The sequence below is a fragment of the Panthera leo genome, chromosome D1, assembly GCF_018350215.1.
Source record: "Panthera leo isolate Ple1 chromosome D1, P.leo_Ple1_pat1.1, whole genome shotgun sequence".
NCBI classification, from domain to species: domain Eukaryota; kingdom Metazoa; phylum Chordata; class Mammalia; order Carnivora; family Felidae; genus Panthera; species Panthera leo.
The window spans coordinates 110617896-110635999 of record NC_056688.1 but is presented as its reverse complement, the minus strand read 5'-3'; the positions used below and the strand labels follow the sequence as shown (position 1 = coordinate 110635999).

Genomic DNA, 18104 nt, shown 5'->3' with positions numbered 1-18104 from the left:
GGTGACAACCCCCACGGCCAGCAAAGCCCCGCACCCTTCACTCTGCTCCCACGCTCCCATTCCATCTGCCCACAAACCCCGTCAGCTCTACCTTCAAGAGGCATCCAGAACCCACCCACTTCTCACGGCCACCCAGGGCCCCTCGGTCCCAGCTGCCACTACTGCTGACGGGTCCTGTGGCAGCACCGGGGCAGCTGTTCTCACAGCTTCGGGGGACTCTTCCAAAAACATAAGTCAGGCCTCGTGCCACACTTCTGCTCCAAACACTATGGGGACCTCCCATCTCATTCAGAGGAAAAGATAAAATCCTAATGCTGGCCCGTGTGACTGGCTCGCAACCAGCACCTCTGCCACTCTCCCCGGGCTCTCCCTCCAGCCAGCGGGCCTCCCCAGTGTCCCTTCAACACAGCAGGCACGACCCTTCTTCGTGCCCCCAGCTGACTCTCTGCCTGTAAGGCTCCTCCAAGCCCCGGCCCTAGGGCTCCCTCACCTCCTTCTCAAGGAGGTCCACCCTGACCCCCTTTCAATCTTCAAACAGCCCCCACCATCCCACCTCCCCGCTTTGCTTTCCTCCCTACGATATCACTCACCATATCACTGCCGCAGCTTTGACCTACCTATTAACTATCTTTGCCCAATGAATTGTAAGCTCCATGAGGACAGAGACTTTTGTCCGCTTTACTCATGCCAGCGCACCCAGCATCAGAACATAGGTCTTAGCGCCTAAGACATAGTAAGTACTCAAACATTTGAATGAAGGAATCTCAAAACACATTGTGGGGGAAGGGGGAAGTCACAGAACAAAATGATTCAATTCGTATACTTTAAAGATTGCAAAAAATTAAGTTACATTATATAAGGATACATTCACATATGGCAACACCACAAAGAAAATGAGACAGGTAGGGTAGTGCTTGCCCTCCTGAAGTCGGAAGAAAAGGCGGTCAGAGAAAGACCTAGCGAGAGCCACAGGTACTGGCAACATTCTATTCCTTAAGCTGGTTACTGGCTACACAGTTGCTGGTTTTAACATTTACCGTGGACACACACCGCTCCACTCTCTCTGAATTGATGATCTCATAAAAAATTAAAATACAAAAGCAGGTTAGAGCAGGACAGCCCCACCACCTGCCTCTTGTGAGGTTTTAGCTTTTGGAATAGTTTTATTATTTTTTCACTAGCATGTAACTGACAAACAATATTATCCTAGTTTGAAACGTACAACATAGTGATTTGGTGTTTATACACTCCACACTGTTTTTGTAAATAATGTTTCACTGGAAGACAGCCAGCCTCATTTGTTTACATGTTGTCTATGGCTGCTTTCATGCCACAACGGCAGAGCTGAGTCGTTAGAGATTCTACACCCCGCAAAGCCTAACATATTTACTAACTGGTCCTCTACAGAGAAGAGGTGTCTGGTTGTAATGCGGAATTTGTAAAGAAATTAAGTGCAAAATAAAGAAAGATCCAATCATATGTTAAAACACATCGATCCCTCAAGGCCTGTGTGATTTTCTTCAAGAAAACAGTAAGCCGAAAAATACAGTTCTACGAAACAGAGGACACTCTAAAGCAAACGGAGTTACCTTTACAATGTCGCAAGTGCCAGAGGGATTTTAAAGACCGTTTTAGAGAGCAAAGTGCAAAACCTCAAATATATGATCTCTACTCCCATCAAAGAAATATGATCACATTTACCTAAGCATATATAATATAATCCAGATTTGAAAAAAAACATGCATATCAACACTAACGCCATAAGCCCCCCTCATCCGTATCACTATCACCCAGGACCACCCCAGAGCAGTTCGTCGGACCTCAAAGTCCTGTAAGATCCCTTAAAATTGCATTTTACCTCTTTAGAGCATTCACTACACCTTATATTAGAGACATTTCTGTACTTACTTCTATTGTTATTATGAAGAAGACTGAGAACAGTAATACCAATAAAAATACTACTCTGTTCCAACCATTGTGCAAATGAGTTTATATTTAATATTCATGTCACAGATAAGGAAACCAAGGAACAAAGATGTCGTCGGATATTAGGGTTACACAGCTGGGAAGACTTTGGGAGCCAGGACTCAAAGCAGCTATTTTAGGTCCTCGCATACTCTTGACCTCCACGACATACTCTGAATCGGGGAAAGAGAACAGTATTAATCTGTGAAACCCCCTAGTTTAAGATACTATGCCATGACAGGCGCCAAAAGCATAGCTGTTGAATTCATGTAAGGGTGTAATAAATTGAGGACGAGAGGTCTACCATGGGAAGGGCATGTTTTGACCAGAAGGGACAGGGTCTTGGCAAGCAGGCACCAGAGGCAGACGAGACATGCCCCATGCCCGCTGTCCAGAGGCAACAGAAAACCTTTGTACCTCCAGGGAGACACTGTCCCCTCGTCTACGACAATGACAGAAAACTGACAAGTACTACCACCAAAAGGAAACAATTCAGAAATTAAGCATTTATTCTTAATTCTCAGTGAGATCCAGTTGTGATGTCACTCTTGAAACAAATGACACTAGAAACTGTGGTCTAGTGGGGCCACCAAAACCGGAAGGCATCACCCAGGAACAGAGAGATCTATCTGCTGCCTATGGCTCCATTCTCCAGCATGGCCTACACTCTTCTCTAGGAATCAATGACCTCGAAGTTTTGTTCCAGCTCCAAAACCATGACTTTCAAGAAAGGAAACCCCAAAGAGCCAATCAAGTCAGTCTTTTCAATGTTCCTCCTGCCACTGCCCCCATCTAGAGACAGAAAGCCCAAATCTCACCAAGGCCCAGCCAATGCATATGAACCACCAGGCCACCATGGAGCGTGACTTAGCGGGGAGTGTAGCACGCCCGCCTTACTTGCCCCGATCAGGGTCTCGGGGTGCCTCGCATGCTCACCCAAGCTTTCCTTTCTCTTCCTGCCAAAGTACATCTCTGGTGCCAGCACAGCTGTTCATATTTGTATCCAGGTACGGGGAACTCAAGGCTCCAACCAGCAATCTGAAGAGCTTTCTCCAAATCTGACTCGACATTCAGTCACACTCTTACTTCTGCAGACTTTGTGTTCTACTAACTCCAAAATAAGAATCTGTAATTCATCTTTCCTTTGGGTTACCAGATTTCATGGCAGTCAACCTCTGGGGCACACAAGCCATTCAAGTCAATATATATTCCCACTGAAAGAAATACCACCCTAGTCTTCTCCAAAGTCACCAAGAAGTACAAAACCAATCAGAGCTTCTTTATATTAGTAAAAAGATGTTCAGAACCAATCAAACTTCATCTGTATAAATTCACAGATGACTGTGTCGTCTTCACTAATACTTATTACAAAGCAGGTCAACACTAGCCAGCTGTGAGTGACGAGTAGTAAAACACTTCTGCTCAGAGCTAAGCCCAGACTGCTAAGTCCAGGACATGAAATTGTCTCCATTAAGGTGAGAAGTCTTTCAACTACTACCAAGGTTCCTCCTACTTGCTTCTTCACGAGCTGATCTTCCTGGTATCCAGAGGTCAGTCCACAATCATTTAAGCCCTGAAATAAACTGGGTATTGATCCGACTAGTAACTATCAACCCTCTCCAAGTAAAGAAAAATAAATGGGGAGGGAGAGAGGAAGAAAGGGGTTTTCCGTGGCAACTAAATCTAAGCCAAAGTCAAAAGGCCACAGAAACAAACCTCTAGTCAGCCTAGACCCAACTGCAGCAGGAAAAACAAAAAACACTCCCATTAGAGACACAATCAATTCCAAGGATGCTCAAGATGTTCATTCAGTGAGAACCTACACAGAGCCTCTGATCGGTACAGGAGCAGTCTGTGTTTCCGGTTTGACCAACAACCATCATCTATGGAGCAAAACCCAATACAGACCGATCCTATTCGCCATTACAAAACAGCTTCGCCAGCACAGAAACGGCACTGCTTTCTAAGACACACCAACCAAAGAAGCAAGGCAAAGTAACCACTTAATACACTTAAAAAACAAAGGTGTAACTAGTTTCTTAAGTGGCAAGAGACTTCTGGCAAATTCAACCCCCAAGGAGCAAAACCTAAGCTCTTTCTGCCCAGGCTTGTAGGGCCTCCCTGAGGAGCCTACTTACCTACTCCGTGGACAATTCTAACAAGCTTTGTTACCTGGCCTCCCAGCCAAAACTGCATCCCTTTTATAATTGCTACCTCTCCCTCCAGAGTGCAAGTCCTTAAGTGCCTGTTCGTGAGTGAGTCCCTAATACGGCTCCTGGCAGAGTAAGGATTCAATTACTCTATTTGCTGATCAAATAAATGAAGATTAGAAGAAGTTGATGGGGGAGGGGTCGTTCGTCCTTCTCAACAACAGCCATAAGCTGATTTCAGGATGAAAGATTAGAAGGTGCCACCATGATCTTCTTTCTCCCTTTTAGATGCCCAGATACTAACATTCGATTGCTGGAAATCTGTAGTTTTTAAACCAGTGTTCTTCCATTCAACAAACAAGACAATCCAAATTGTAAGTATGTGTAAGAAAAGGATCCCTGCCCTTCTGCTAACGCACCTCTTCCCGCTCCCCAACTCCACCACCCACCCCGCCAGGAAGAGAAACACTCCCCCACCTGGGTCAGAGTCCAGAGCACAGAGGAGCCTCCTTTCCTAGCAGGCAAGGGTCTCTGTGTTAAAATGTTACGCATGGAGTATGCCTCTCTCTTGCCCTAAAAAGGCAGAACTGGCAAAGAGATCCAGGGCTAACTCTCTGCAAATAGGCCTTCATTACAAAAGGAAAACAAACAACAACAAAAAGATAATGATGAAGCTTGCATCTAAAAACAGAACTGACAACTGACTGACAGGATGGGAGCAAAGGATATAAAACTCAAAAATCACGTTCTAGGAGTAGGAGCAAACAGCCCTAAACACCTGAGAGCTGCACAACACAGTGATGTATTCTCACGAGGTAAAGGAAAAGTTTCTAAATTATATTATAAAATCTATTCACTTAAAATTTCTTTTAAAGTTCAGTCTTCAGGGATGCCCGGGTGGCTCAGTCGATTAAGTGTCCGACTTCAGCTCAGGTCATGATCTCGCGGTTCGTGAGTTTGATCCCCACGTCGGGCTCTGTGCTGACAGCTCAGAGCCTGGAGCTGCTTCCGATTCTGGGTCTCCCTCTCTCTCTGCCCCTCCCCTGCTCGCATGCTCGCTCCCTCTCTCTCTTAAAAAAATAAGTAAATATTAAAGTCCAGTCTTGAGGCACCTGAAACTAATGTGTGTACACCAAGTATCCCCACTACTAAGTGATCTCCTAGGTAGGATCTAGGTGCCACAAAGACAGAGCTCACAGGTCACCTGAAGGATTCCTTGGCCAACAAGTGGTCATTACTGTCTGTGGTCTTGAGCAGTCGTTCCAAAACCTAGCTACACTTCATTACTACCTGGGGAGCATTCTAAAAATATATTCTTGGGGCCCCTGGGTGGCTCAGTCAGTTGAGCATCTGACTCTTGATTTCGGCTCAGGTCACGATCTCATGGTTCATAGGATCAAGCCGTGAGTCGGGATCCACGCTAACAGCAAGGAGCCTGCTTGGGATTCTCTTCCTCCCGCTGCTTCTCTGGCCCCTCCTGGCTCATTCTCATTCTCTCTCTCAAAATAAATAAATAAAACTTTAAAAAATACATTCTCAATACCACCACAAATTTCCAGAGGTGGGGTCCATCATCCTTGGTCTTAAAAATGTCCCAGGGGCACCTGGGTGGCTCAGTTGGTTAGGTGATCAACTCTTGATTTCAGCTCAGGTCATGATCTTGTGGTTTGTGGGATTCTCCCTCCCTCTCTCCTGCCCCCCCTTCCCTGCTCACATACACACAGTCTCTCTCTCTCTCTCAAAATAAAGAAACATTAAAAAACAACAACAACAAAAAGTCCTAAGTGATTCTAATGTGTGCCAGTCTAGCATCTATCTACAACAGAGTTTCTCAACTTCTACACTATTAATTTTGGGGGCTGGGTAATTTTAGGGTGCTATCTTGTGCATTACAGACTGTTTAGCAGCATCCCCGGCCTCTTATCTTCTAGAAGCCAAATTGCACATTGCCCACTCCCACAGGCAGGACGTGCAAAAATGTCTCCAGACATTGCCAGATGTTTCTTTAGGGGCAAAACTGCCTCCCAACCATGAAACACATACCTAGAGCAAATCAAAAACCAGTTACTTGAGATTCTCTTAAGGAAAAAGAAGAAATAAGACAGATGCTTAAAGCCAAGAGTCCAGGTTTATTTTTTTCAGTCCATCTCACCTAAGAAGAGTAGCTAACACACTACTCGGCCCACACAAGGACTCAGCTCTTGACTCATGAGGACCAAACCACAGCTTCTGCTGCTTTTCATGAAATAAACTCAAGGCTGAGTTTCAGGTAAGTAGATAATTAGAAGAACTGCATTGTCACTACCATGTATTCTTCTTAGGGGTAATAAAACATTATAAAATTTGGACCAACATATACTGAAGCTGCCTCTCAACTGCCCAAAATATGACATTTCAAGAAAGAAGTTCACAACGGCAACAAACTAAATACCGATCCTGACAAATACTGTTGTTTTTTCTTAAATTTTTTTTGGTAACATTTACTTACTTTTGAGAGACAGACAGAGACAGAGCATAAGTGGGGGAGGGGCAAAGAGAGGGGGAGACACAGAATCCGAAGCAGGCTCCAGGCTCTGAGCTGTCGGCCCAGAGCCTGATGCGGGGCTCAAACCCATGAACCACAAGATCATGACCCAAGCTGAAGTCGGACACTCATCCGACTGAGCCACGCAGGCGCCCCAGTGACAAATACTGTTTTAAGAAAGAGGTTTTTGTATACTAACTGGAATTTAAAACTTGAAAGAAAAAAAAAGAGAGAGAGAGATTTTGCCTGTGATAAGCACAATGCCTTTGCACCAAAGCAATGCAAAAGTTACCTTAAAGGAGCGAACGTCACTCTGTCAAATCTTACCACCATTCATTTTCTGTCCAGCTGTGGTCTGATTCTCAAATTCTCAAGTAGTTAATTCAAACCAGCAAGTTTTTGTTTTGTTTTGCATACTTCACACAAAAGCTAAAGTTTTCTAATCCAAAACCCTGTTCTTAAGTTACCCCAGGTGAGATGCCCACCTCTACTTAAAAGTGCACAGGGGAGGGGCGCCTGGGTGGCTCAGTCGGTTAAGCATCCGACTTCGGCCCAGGTCATGATCTCACGGTTTGTGAGTTCGAGCCCCGCATCAGGCTCTGTGCTGACAGCTTGGAGCCTGGAGCCTGCTTCGGAGTCTGTGTCTCCCTCTCTCTCTCTCTCTCTGCACCTCCCGAGCTCATGCTCACTCTCTGTCTCTGTCAAAAATAAATAAACTTAAAAAAAAAAATTAAAAAATAAAAAAAGTGCACAGGGGCACCCGGGTGGCTCAGTCGGTTAAGCGGCCGACTTCGGCTCAGGTCATGTTCTCGCGGTCCATGAGTTCGAGCCCCGCGTCAGGCTCTGTGCTGACAGCTCGGAGCCCGGAGCCTGCTTCCGATTCTGTGTCTCCTTCTCTCTGACCCTCCCCCATTCATGCTCTGTCTCTCTCTGTCTCAAAAATAAATAAATTAAAAAAAAAAAAAGTGCACAGAAACACTGCCCCAGTGCAAGCGAAGCAAGCCAGGTCCCAAGCAAGTGACACCGAGGGAAGGGCACCACGGTTCCGAGTACCAGGCATTAAGAGACTGTGAGTAAGTGTGTGACCGAGCGGATGGCATTCTGTTATTAGAGGCTCCAGACTCCCTAATCAGACACACCGAAGGCAAAACACTTCCGAAGCGTCCGTGGGAGAACGGTGACTTCCCAAATGAGGCTTGAAGTACATCTCAACACGCAGCACCCTTGCAAACCTCGATAACCCAGAGAACCCGGACGAACAGATACCGGGACCATAAAACTGGAGTTGACAGACACGGGGACCAATCGCACCGAGGGCCTCGTATCCCCACGCAGACAGGAAGAGAATCGGACCGAGCTCCCGACGGGCTTTTCCTCAATTACCCACCTCTCAGACAAAACACTCCGAAGCACCAGCATGAGCTTATCACTTCAGGAAACACTGGTGATTTAGCGAATCTTCAGCCACCCCTCTCCTGGAAAACTTAAAATAACTTCCAGCCTGTTTTCTCCGCAAAGCTGACGGTGAAACACACAGGGCTTTCTGGAGACCGTCACCGAGGGCCAGGGCTTACACGCTCATTTGACTTCCTAAAAAATCAAATTTAAATTGGCACCAATAGCCACTAATCGCACCAAGCTGATTCTGCGCGCCAGGCACCGTTGCTAACTCGTTCCCTCCCCACAAACGCGGGAGATGGACTATTATTATTGCCGTGTTACAGGGAAAGCAGACAAGCGGGGTAACTTGTCCAAGGTCGCAGAGCCGGCAAGTGGTGAAGCCAAGACCTCAAGCCAGGCACTCTAGCTTCGCAGTAGAGAAAAGCTGAGATCCCGCCACCGCTTAGGAGACCTTCACTCGAGTGGCTGGACATCTGGAGCCCCTCTCCCACTCGCCGCCTCCCTGCAACGTGACCTTGAGGACAAAAACCAAAGTAAACTTCCCATTAGCAGAGTGGGACGACATCCACGCCGACGGGTGCTGTGGGGACGAGAGGAAACCACCACGTAAAAAGCAAAACATAAACAAAGCTCTAGCCGACCCGCTAGGAAACGTTAAGAAGGACCGGGAACGCCGCGGGAAGCTCGGAGGCTGAAGCGTCGGGGCGCAGGGATGCTCGCAAGGGCTCCTTCCGCGCCCTTACAACCGAAAAGTCCAAGTTGAGATGGGAGCGAGCGGCACCCGGGAGGAAAGCCCTGCAAGTCCGCAGCGGATGGGCTGCTTTAAGAGGGAGGTACTTCCAGCCACACGAAGGACCACCCCCCTCGCTCATATTCGCCGGGGAGGCTTTCGTGACCGGGTCCACCTTCGAGTCACAACACCGGAGTTAAAAAGCCGCTCGGAAGGCTATTTACATACTCCGAGCCGGGTTCTGCGTGTCCCGATGACTCTGCGGCCAACGAGCACAAACGCACAGAACTTGTTTCCCGCAGAACGGAGCCCAACAATGGCCTTCGAGAGTCTGCGGCGAGCTGCCGCCTCAACTTGACACGCTCGCGGGCCCGCGCCCAGAGAAGTTATCCGGGGCGGGCCGGAGCCGAGCGGGGCCCGGCCGGGTTAGGGGCGCGCCCCGCCCGCCGCCGCCGCCGCCGCCGCCGCGCAAGGCCGCGGACGCCAACCCGAGCGCAAAGTTCGCCGCCGGCCCGCGGCCCGCCCCGGCGCCCGGCGCCGCCGGGCCGCGGCGGGCGAGCAGGCGGCTGACAGGCGCGGGCGGGGACGGGCCGCGGAGCCCGGGCGCCGCGCCTCCCCGGCCGCCGAGCGGCGAATTCCGGGGGGGAGGGGAGGGGAGGGGGCCGGGACGCTCCCTCCCCGCGCCGCCGAGGCCGGGCGGAGGGGGCCTCGCCGTCGCCGCCCGCGCGCCGCGCGCCCCCCGCGCCCCCCGCGCCGCGGCCCGCTCCGCCGCCCCCACCCCCACCCCCATTACCTGGAGGTGCCCGCGACCCGCCGCTAGTCGCGCTCAGGCGGGAAACGCGCTCACCGACACCATCAGCGAAGCGCCCAAAATGGCGGACGTATCAAGCAGGCCTTGAGCTCCCCCCGCCCTCCCTCCGGCCGCCTCGCAGCCAATCGCGGCCCTATCTCCGCCCCCAGGTCCGCGCTCATTGGCCTTCCTCTCCCGCCCCCTACAGCCTATTGGATCGCCCGGCGGCCCGGTTGCGCCTACGCCGATTGGCTCACGGGCCCCGTCAGTCAAGCGCGAGGGGAGCATTCTTTTCCCATGGACTTGACGGATCCGGAACCTCTAGGACCCCGGAGTCTGGAGAAACAAATCAGAAACCGGGAGAAACCTGGCCGGGTCCCCCTACGCCGTAGCAACAGCAGGGCCTCCGCTTGACGGGCGCTGCGGACCACCAATCCGATGGCCAATGCTTTTTAAAACTAAACTGAGCCAAACCAATCCTGGCCATGGAGTTGGGAGCAGTAAGGGAACCAATGAGGTAGCGAGAGCCGCGGGGCAGGCGGGCTGGAGGGTCAGGAGCCGACCGTGATGACGTGAGCCACAATACGTCCCCGCAGTGGAGGGCGCCCCGAGCTGGGGAATTAGCTCAAATGGTAGAGCGCTCGCTTAGCATGTGAGAGGTAGCGGGATCGATGCCCGCATTCTCCACAGCTGCATTTTATAGGGAGGTGGGGTGGGGTCGTCCGTTCTCAGCCCCTGCCTCGCTCAAGTGGTGGCCGCGCCGGGAGTTGGGGTCAAGGTGGGGGGATGGCTGCTTCCACCCCCGGCGTCCCAGGGGTCTGTGACCCTAGCTGTGCGTCCACAAGTGCGCGGCGGGGGGGGCGTCCCTTTTGTCTTGCAGAAGGATTTACACCGGAGCCTCTTCCAAAATGCTCGCCCAGGCCCCCCCATCCACTGCTCGGCCTCCCCGGCAGGGAGGGGCCGGGACACATTAGAGTAGCCCACCTTGGCCCATCTTAGACACCTTCTAATAACCGGTCTGGCTTCTCAGTAGGTGCGGAGCTCCGTCTAGAGTCACGAGTAAATCGACAGGAGGGCGGAAGTTGGCGGCAGGGCTGAGCAGCGCAGGCGAGGTGAGGGTGGCGTGGAACGCAGCCCGAAGTCGGCAGAACGCGAGCGCGCGCGTTCGCGAGGCTGCCCCGGGGGGAGTGCTGGCCTCTCGTGGGCCGCTCTCCGGTGAGCACTGTTCTGTGCCCAGCCTGCACGGGTGCGTGGGCACAGAGGGTCCTGGCTCTGGCGGTCTGTGGGGGACGGTCAGACACCCCTTGTAACACAGGCCGCAGAGTGGCGGGGGCCCCTCGGGAGCAGGTGGCATTTCAGCCCCCGAACAGGGAGGACAGAACCGTGGGTTCCTGGGTCCGGGTGGCGGGGAGAGAGACCAGAGACCCCAGGGCGGAGCTTTGGAGCGCTGGGGAGGCAGGCACGATTCGGTTGTGGTGGGAGAGGAACGTGGCCCAGAGAGGAGGTGGCCGAGGTGGCTGCACGATGCAGGGCCCTGCGGACAGTGCCACCGTGCCCAGGAAAAAACAAGAATCCCTAATGCCCAGACTTGGGCTGGGCACCAGGCCGGGCGTCATAATGGGGGCTCCATGCAGGAAGGTTGGAGTCTTTAGGGCAGCTAGCTCACTCCAGTGGTGCCAGCTTGGTCCGGGATGGCCACTCCAGCTCACGGGAGGCTGGTTTCTGTGACCTTCCCCAAGCCTCCTGAGAAAAGTGACATAATCTGGCCACTGCGGGTAGGGAGGGCAGGCCCAGGAGAGCGGCTGCCAGGTTGCCTTGCAGATAGATGCTCAGGATCTTTCTGTGCCCATACCCCCACCCTTGGCACCCACCTCAGCCGGCCCCCAGCTCCCTCCGTCTCAGGGACTCAGGCGCCCTCTGAGCCCCCATGCCACACAGGGAGAATGAAAACCAGCGGAGCTGGGTCAACCCCAGTGCCTGGAAGCTGGGCCTCTGGTGCAAACATGCCCCTCCCCCAGCCCACCGCTTCAGCAGAGCCTGACGCTGATTCTCGAAAGACCTTGCGGCGGGTGGCTCTATTACGGTACGGTATTATTGTCCCCATTTTATAGATTGGTGAACAGAAGCCCAGGAAGCATTCAGGCACCAGGTGTGGGCCGTGTTGGCTGAGTGAGCTCGGCTGGATGCTCTCACCTCCCTGACCCTCCAGTTCTCATCTGTAAAGTACAGTACTGATAATACCTACTAACCTGTGTCCGTGCCCTGAAGGGTGCTGGACGTCTAGGGAGGTAGCAGCCAAGGGCAGATACTATTCACCATTGATCCTGCTGCTCAGAGCGGCCTTGGGCCTGGCCAAAGGCCACACGGCCAGTGAGGAACGCAGTCGACGCGGTCGAGGTTGAAACCGATTCAGGTGTGCTGGTGCGGAAGGGTAGGGGGAGGAGACATATGCAGATAACCTGGGGTGGGGCCGGAGCAGGCCGGCCTGGCTGAGAAAACTGCAGAAGGACGGTGCAGAGGATCCGGTAGGGATGACTGAGGTCTGGGCGAAGAGACTGAGAGGGACTCCGGGAGGCATTGGAACTTACGGTTTCTGCTGGGAGACTGAGGGCCGGGAAGAGCTTCTGAGTTAGAAGGGGCGTGTTCAGGGCTGGCCCCACCTTGCAAAGGACGGACAGAGCAAGGGCAGCAAATCTCTGCTACAGAAGTCGCACCGGGCCAAAGGGCCAGGCCCCAGCCGCTAGACCCAGCAGCCCGGGAAGAGGCCGCAGGGAACCCCTGGACAGGGGGGCGGCGCCTGAGATGAAGGGCTGGGCCAGGGTTGGGAGCCTGGGGAGAGCCCAGCCCCACACAGAGATCCCTTTACTCACTCATCATCAGAGGACTTGCCTGTACACGCTTCAGGCTCTTTCACCCCAGACCCTGAGGAGGGTCACAGGGACATTTGCACTATAATTAAGTGAATGATGCAGTACCTCCCCCAACATAAGTGGGCCCCAAAAGTCTCCAATTATGATGAGCTAACCTAACTGGAAGGGTTGAAGTCAGGGAGGACTTCCCGGAGGCATCTGAGCTCAGCCTATCTCCTGAGAGCCCTAGGGAGCCATTGACAGGCTTTAAGCAGGAGAGTGATTTTGAACCTTTGCATTGGCCTCAGTATCCTAAAACTTCCAGAGTTCATGGATCACCACCTTCCCCTTTTCCCCCTAATCCTTTTATGGTTTCATTTTCACCGTTTAAATTTTCAATCCATCTAAATTTAAAAGTGTAATGAATGCCCACATACCCAGCTATCACCCCCTTAGCTTATGGGAACAGACACAGAGCTGCCAAATTTCAATTCTATCAAGTAATGATTTTTAAATAAAAAATCGTTAGGTAGTGATTTAAAAAAACCATACCTTATGCTATTACCATGATTTCATGAAAGAAAAGACATTTTAACCCATACGTACACTCAGAAAAAGGCTTTAAATTGAATAAGCTCAACTTGGGGGAAACGCCCCCTCCCCCATGGTCCTTCCTAATGTCATGTCACCAGGGCTCAGACCTGGTCTAAGGGCTGGAGTGAGGCCACCCTGGCAGAAGACAATGCCTCGAAGGCCAGGCTGGTGACTGGCCAGGTCATGTGTTGAGGCTGGAGGACTGTGGGGCCAGATAGGGAGCTCTAGGAGGTAGGAAAGGTCAATCCGTTTTAACATGGAAATTAAGTTCTTCTGCTTCTCCTCCTTTTTTTCAGTGCGTTAAGATTCAGTCTGGGTTGCCAAGGAGGGGAGTGTTGTACTTCCTACCAAGGACTGTTCGTGGCCCCAGGGTTGGTAGAAAGGGCGGCCACTAGCGTTGCTAATGATCAACCTGTCCAATCCAGCAGGGAAGAAAAGAAGAGAGGGCATTTGGGGAGGCGGAGTGGGGGGGGGGGTAGGTATGGGAGTCTGGGAGAAGCCCCCAAGGGGACAAGCCAGCAAGAGCCGAGTCTCACCCAGCTCCCCAAAGCACTCAGGTTTCTTGGGGACAGAAACTTCCACACCTGCCAAATCCCGGTTCCCTAGCGTCCTGCCTGGCGGCGGACATGGCCAAGATCTGGCCACCTGGATTTTGTTCAAGTGTCCAGGGCAGCTGTAGACCCACGGGGGCTGCTGGACCCGGGGCAAGGAGGAGCCCCTCACCCATTCTGGATGAGGCGAGGGAGGGCTGAGCAGAGCAAATGATCGGACCAGTAAGGAGTGAGACCCCGCAGGACTCGGGGGTGGGCGACAGAGACTTGGGGAGTAGTGGGTGTCACTGCAGAGGTGAGATGGTTTGGAAGGCTTGGGCACATTGAGCAGTGTCTGGTTGTCAGTATTGCTTGTTGTGTAAAGAAACGATTGAACAAATTAGTAAAAAAAAAAAAAAAAAAAAGATCTATTTTCTCCCAAGCCTTGGTTTCCTCAACTGCGAATTGGGGACACCATCTACCTAGCGGGACCGTTGTGAGGTTTAAATGAAATAAGCCAGGTTAACTTCATTTAAGACACAGCTTAGATAGCACCTCTTCCAGGAAGCCCTCCCTGCCCTCCCATCTACATAGGATGTTCTCTCTGGGCCCCAGGATATCTCAACACAATGCTGTCTCCCCCTCAGCTTTGGAAACTGTCGGCGGCGCCTTCGACAAGCCAGCAGGTTGGCCCCCCTTCCTCCTAGCTGACCTCATGGCAGCAGAGGGTCCAGCAGAGTGGCCTTTGGAGACAGGCCTGGGATGCCAGGGGGTGTCTCAACCCTCCCCTCAGCCCATGCAGGCTGTCACCAGCGGTCAGCGGCACAGGCCGCTTCTCTTCTTGCCTGACCCTGGCTGGCCCTAGGAGAACGGAGGGGACCCTCACAATGCACGACTGAACGGAAGGGCAGGACAGTGGAGGGGGTCCCGGTAGCCCCCCGTGATGCAGCTCCTGCTTCTGAGTCGGCAAAGTCCCTCCACCCCCCACCCCCTCTGCCCACGTTGAGATTAGGGCTTTCATTGGCATCGCAGGGCTTGTGGCCCAGGCTGGAAGAACGGGGATCCTGAGTGCTCGGGAGGCCCCAACCCCCCCGCCCCCGCAAGAAGCTCTCTGGGGCTGGGGACCCCACCCTGGGCCTGAGAGCTCTGGGTGCACCCTCTAGGGCTGGTCCTTAGCGGTGTGACCTTGGGCAAGCACGTCATGTCTCTGGGCTCTAATAGGTCACAGCTTCCATTTACCAAGGAGCTGCTCCTTGCCAGGCGCTCACTGGGCAAGGCTTCTCAACAGGCATGATCCCATTGGAGCGGGATGTCTTAAATGACACTCCTCAGGGGCGGGTGACAGCACCCTTCCTTACCAGATGGGGCCAGCTGGGTGAAGTAAGTGAAGCTGGCCTTCCCAGGAAGATCCAGTCCCTCCTTCTGCAAAGGGGCCTTGAGCACAGGTCCCCCCACCCCCCACCCCCTGGTGGCAGCCCTCTTGGGCCCAGGGGCAGCAAGAACCAACAAGTCCGCCAGCCAGTCCCCGTCACCGCCAGTGCTGACCGTGACCTCCAGGAACTCCTGGACAATCAGGGAGCAGGGGAGACAGTTCCCCGAAAGTCTCAGGAAACCAGCCTGGCAGACTCATATGCCTGACACCCCAGCTATGTCCCCTGGTCAGGCAGTCTGGGGAGCCCTGAGGGCCACCACCTTTCCCATTCCGCCTCCCCAGCACTGGGGCCCCAGGGTCTGAGTGTTCTAGGGTTTCCTCATCTTGGAGACTGTCACCTCCGCATTCCAGGCCCCGGGGGCTGGCCAAGGGTTCGATCTCCAGTCCCAAAGGGAGGCCCTTCTTCCAGATTGCTGTGCATCGATTCTTCTGAGTGTGTCCCCGGGACTAAAAATGGTAGTTCTCCTCTGACCTCCCTGTGACATTCCAAGTGAGGTTAGTCCCTTCCTGCCTGGCACCTGGGGAACAGCCTAACTTCCTCATGACTTGCCGACTGGTCAGTCTCCTTCAGCAGGCTGGGGACCACCCCACCCCCGGGGGCGGGGAGCAGGCCTTATCTCTCCGACACCTCCTGTACCTACCCGGTGGGTACACGGCGGGCCTGGGGGCAGTGTTGACTGACTGCCCTTGCGGGGACCAGGCTGGGGCAGGTCCCCAGGGCCTGGGGGCCTGTGTGCTGGAAAGGACAAGATGGAAACGGGGGAGGGCACAGGAGCTGGGAGGTTCCCACCCGACCGTGGCAGCCCCATCCACTGGGGGTCCACACGGAATACACAGCCAGGAGGGACCCCCCTCTGTCCCTGCACCATCTCCGTGGACGGCAGGCGGTAACTGGGGCCAGCACGCACAGAGGTCAGACAGGCCGAGGAATAGCCCGAGGCACAGGTACGTAATCTGTGGAGCCCAGGGCAAAACGAAACGAAGGGTCTCTTTCTTAAAACCCATTTAGAATTTCAGGATGGTAACAGTGGAGCCGGGGCCCTTCACGAGGGCACAAGTCAGGCATCCTGCCTGCCCGCCTCTGCCCAGAGGCTCAGCCCGCCCCGTGGGGGCCTGACGGGGACCTGCGGTGCTCAGGAGGATCAGTGCACAACTCTGACAGCTGTCCCAGGGAGGACGGAGGGTGGGATTCGCCCCGTGGGGTGGGGACGCTCAGCTCAAAAGCACACATGGCACAAAAGAATGGCAGTGACGTTTAAAAAAAATTAAGTTTATAAATATTTTCTCCACTGTACAAAGTCTTCCCCGGCCCGGCCCACCCCATCACTGTTCACATTTCTCGTGTTGTTGTTTTTTTAAATCCCAACTATATTTATTTTTTTTAAATCATAAAATATATTTTTTTCTTTGTTCATATTTAAAACTATTTACAAGGGCGCCGAGAGAGGCCAGGGTGGCCCGGCGGGGGTCAGGACGAGTCCGTGCAGGGGGACGGAGGGGGAGGGAAGAGGTGGAAGTAGCTCCTCTCGGTGGCGGGCGAAGGCGGGCAGCTGTCCTCCGCCGACAGGTACTGGCTGTGGGGCGTGGGCGGCGGCGGGTAGGGGTCTGAGTCCGAGTTCAAATCCAGGTAGTACTTGCTGGCCTTCCAGCGGTTGGCGCTGTAGTCGCTGTCACACACGTCCGTGCTGCAGGGCGTCGTCGGGGGCGCCATGCCGCGGATGATGTAGGGCCTGAAGGGGACAGAGGGGAGTGGCACCTCGTCTCGGGGAGACCCCCGGGGCCCCTCAGCTGTGTGCTCCCTCTGAGCCACACTCCCCACGTCCAAAGTGGGCGTGTCTGCACCGACACACCTGGGAGCCACACTTGCCTTTTTTTTTTTTTAACGTGTAATCTTGAGAGACAGAGACAGAGCATAAGCCGGGCAGGGACAGAGAGAGAGGGAGGCACAGAATCCGAAGCCAGCTCCGGGCTCCGAGCTGTCAGCCCAGGGCTCGAAGTGGGGACTCGAACCCACGGACCGCGAGATCATGACCTGAGCCGAAGTCGGACGCTTAACCGACTGAGCCCCCCGGGCGCCCTTTGCTTGCCTTTATGGAGAACAAGGCTTGCAGAGCCTAGCTGGCCTGGGGGCCTTGGGCAGCTTACTTAACTTCTCTGGGCTTCAGTGTCTCATTGGGAAAACGGGGAGGCTAAGACAGTACCCAGTTCCAAAGAGGCTGGTGAGGATTAAATGAGATTCTTCGTGGAAAGTGCCAGAAACAGTGCCTGACACCAGAAAGCACTGGAAGACCGTTCCCCATTTTATCATTATTACTGTAAGTGCCGGGGACCAGTGACCCTGGAAGTCTAAAGCCATCTGACCCAGGCGGTGCCTCCAAGCTCCCCATGACGACGCCTCCCAGACGTCTCCTGCGCCGGAAGGTTCTGTCAGGGCCACGGCACGGCCTGAGCTGGGGGTAGGGATCGTGGTGTGTTTGAGGGCCCCAGAGGGCTCATGGAGGGCAAGAAGGTGGAGCCAGCACCCTGGGGCCAGGGAGGGACAGTGGGTGCCGAGAACATAGAGCAGGTGGACAGGCCTCATAGGACCCCAGGGGCAGAAAGGGACCCCGAGACAGGGGGAAGGAAGAGGTGCCATAAAAATAGGACATAATGAGAAAGGCAGGACGTGGAGCAGAGACTGAGGGGCCTGGCCAGCGTGGATGTGACAGGCTGGGGACAGCCACCCACAAGGCTGCTGGGGACACACTGGGACGCTGAGGCACTGGGGGCGGGGGGAGCACTGCAGGCCCTTGACTAGGGCAGTGGCTCGCTCTTCTTTGGGCCCGGAGTCCCTGAAGTGGCCACCAGAGGGCAGGCGCGACGCGCTCTGAGGCTTCCCCGCTCCAGGCAGCTCTAGGGAGCAGGGAGGTGCGGGCCACTCTCCAGCTTCTGCCTCCCCCTTGGGGCGAGCGGCCCCATGCACCTGTGTGGTAGGCCTGTGGGCTAAGGCCACCGGGTTGGAGGTCACCCCAGGCTCGGACCTGGCCCCTGGACACAGGCCAGCACATCCAGATGCCTCTTCTCAGCACCCTCAAGGGCCCCCTCCCAACCCAGGGGGGTGGGGTGTGCCACCCCAACACGGCCCCCCCGGGGGGCTGAG

General features: G+C 54.0%; 2 protein-coding genes across 3 annotated transcripts in view; both read right to left on the bottom strand.

The window, feature by feature from the left end:
* PPP6R3 (protein phosphatase 6 regulatory subunit 3) overlaps positions 1 to 9629 on the bottom strand; it is a 137009-nt gene extending 127380 nt beyond the window's left edge. For both annotated transcript variants that reach the window (XM_042904777.1, XM_042904776.1), the window contains exon 1: positions 9564 to 9629. The gene's annotated coding sequence lies outside the window, so the exon portion shown is untranslated. The remainder of the gene's footprint in view (positions 1 to 9563) is intronic.
* A 6590-nt stretch (positions 9630 to 16219) lies between these two features.
* The window catches only part of LRP5 (LDL receptor related protein 5), a 102690-nt gene continuing 100805 nt past the window's right edge, over positions 16220 to 18104 (bottom strand). Inside the window, 1 exon segment of the mRNA XM_042904775.1 lies at positions 16220 to 16695. Within this exon segment, the coding sequence (XP_042760709.1) occupies positions 16434 to 16695 (262 nt within the window). The 3' untranslated portion in view covers positions 16220 to 16433.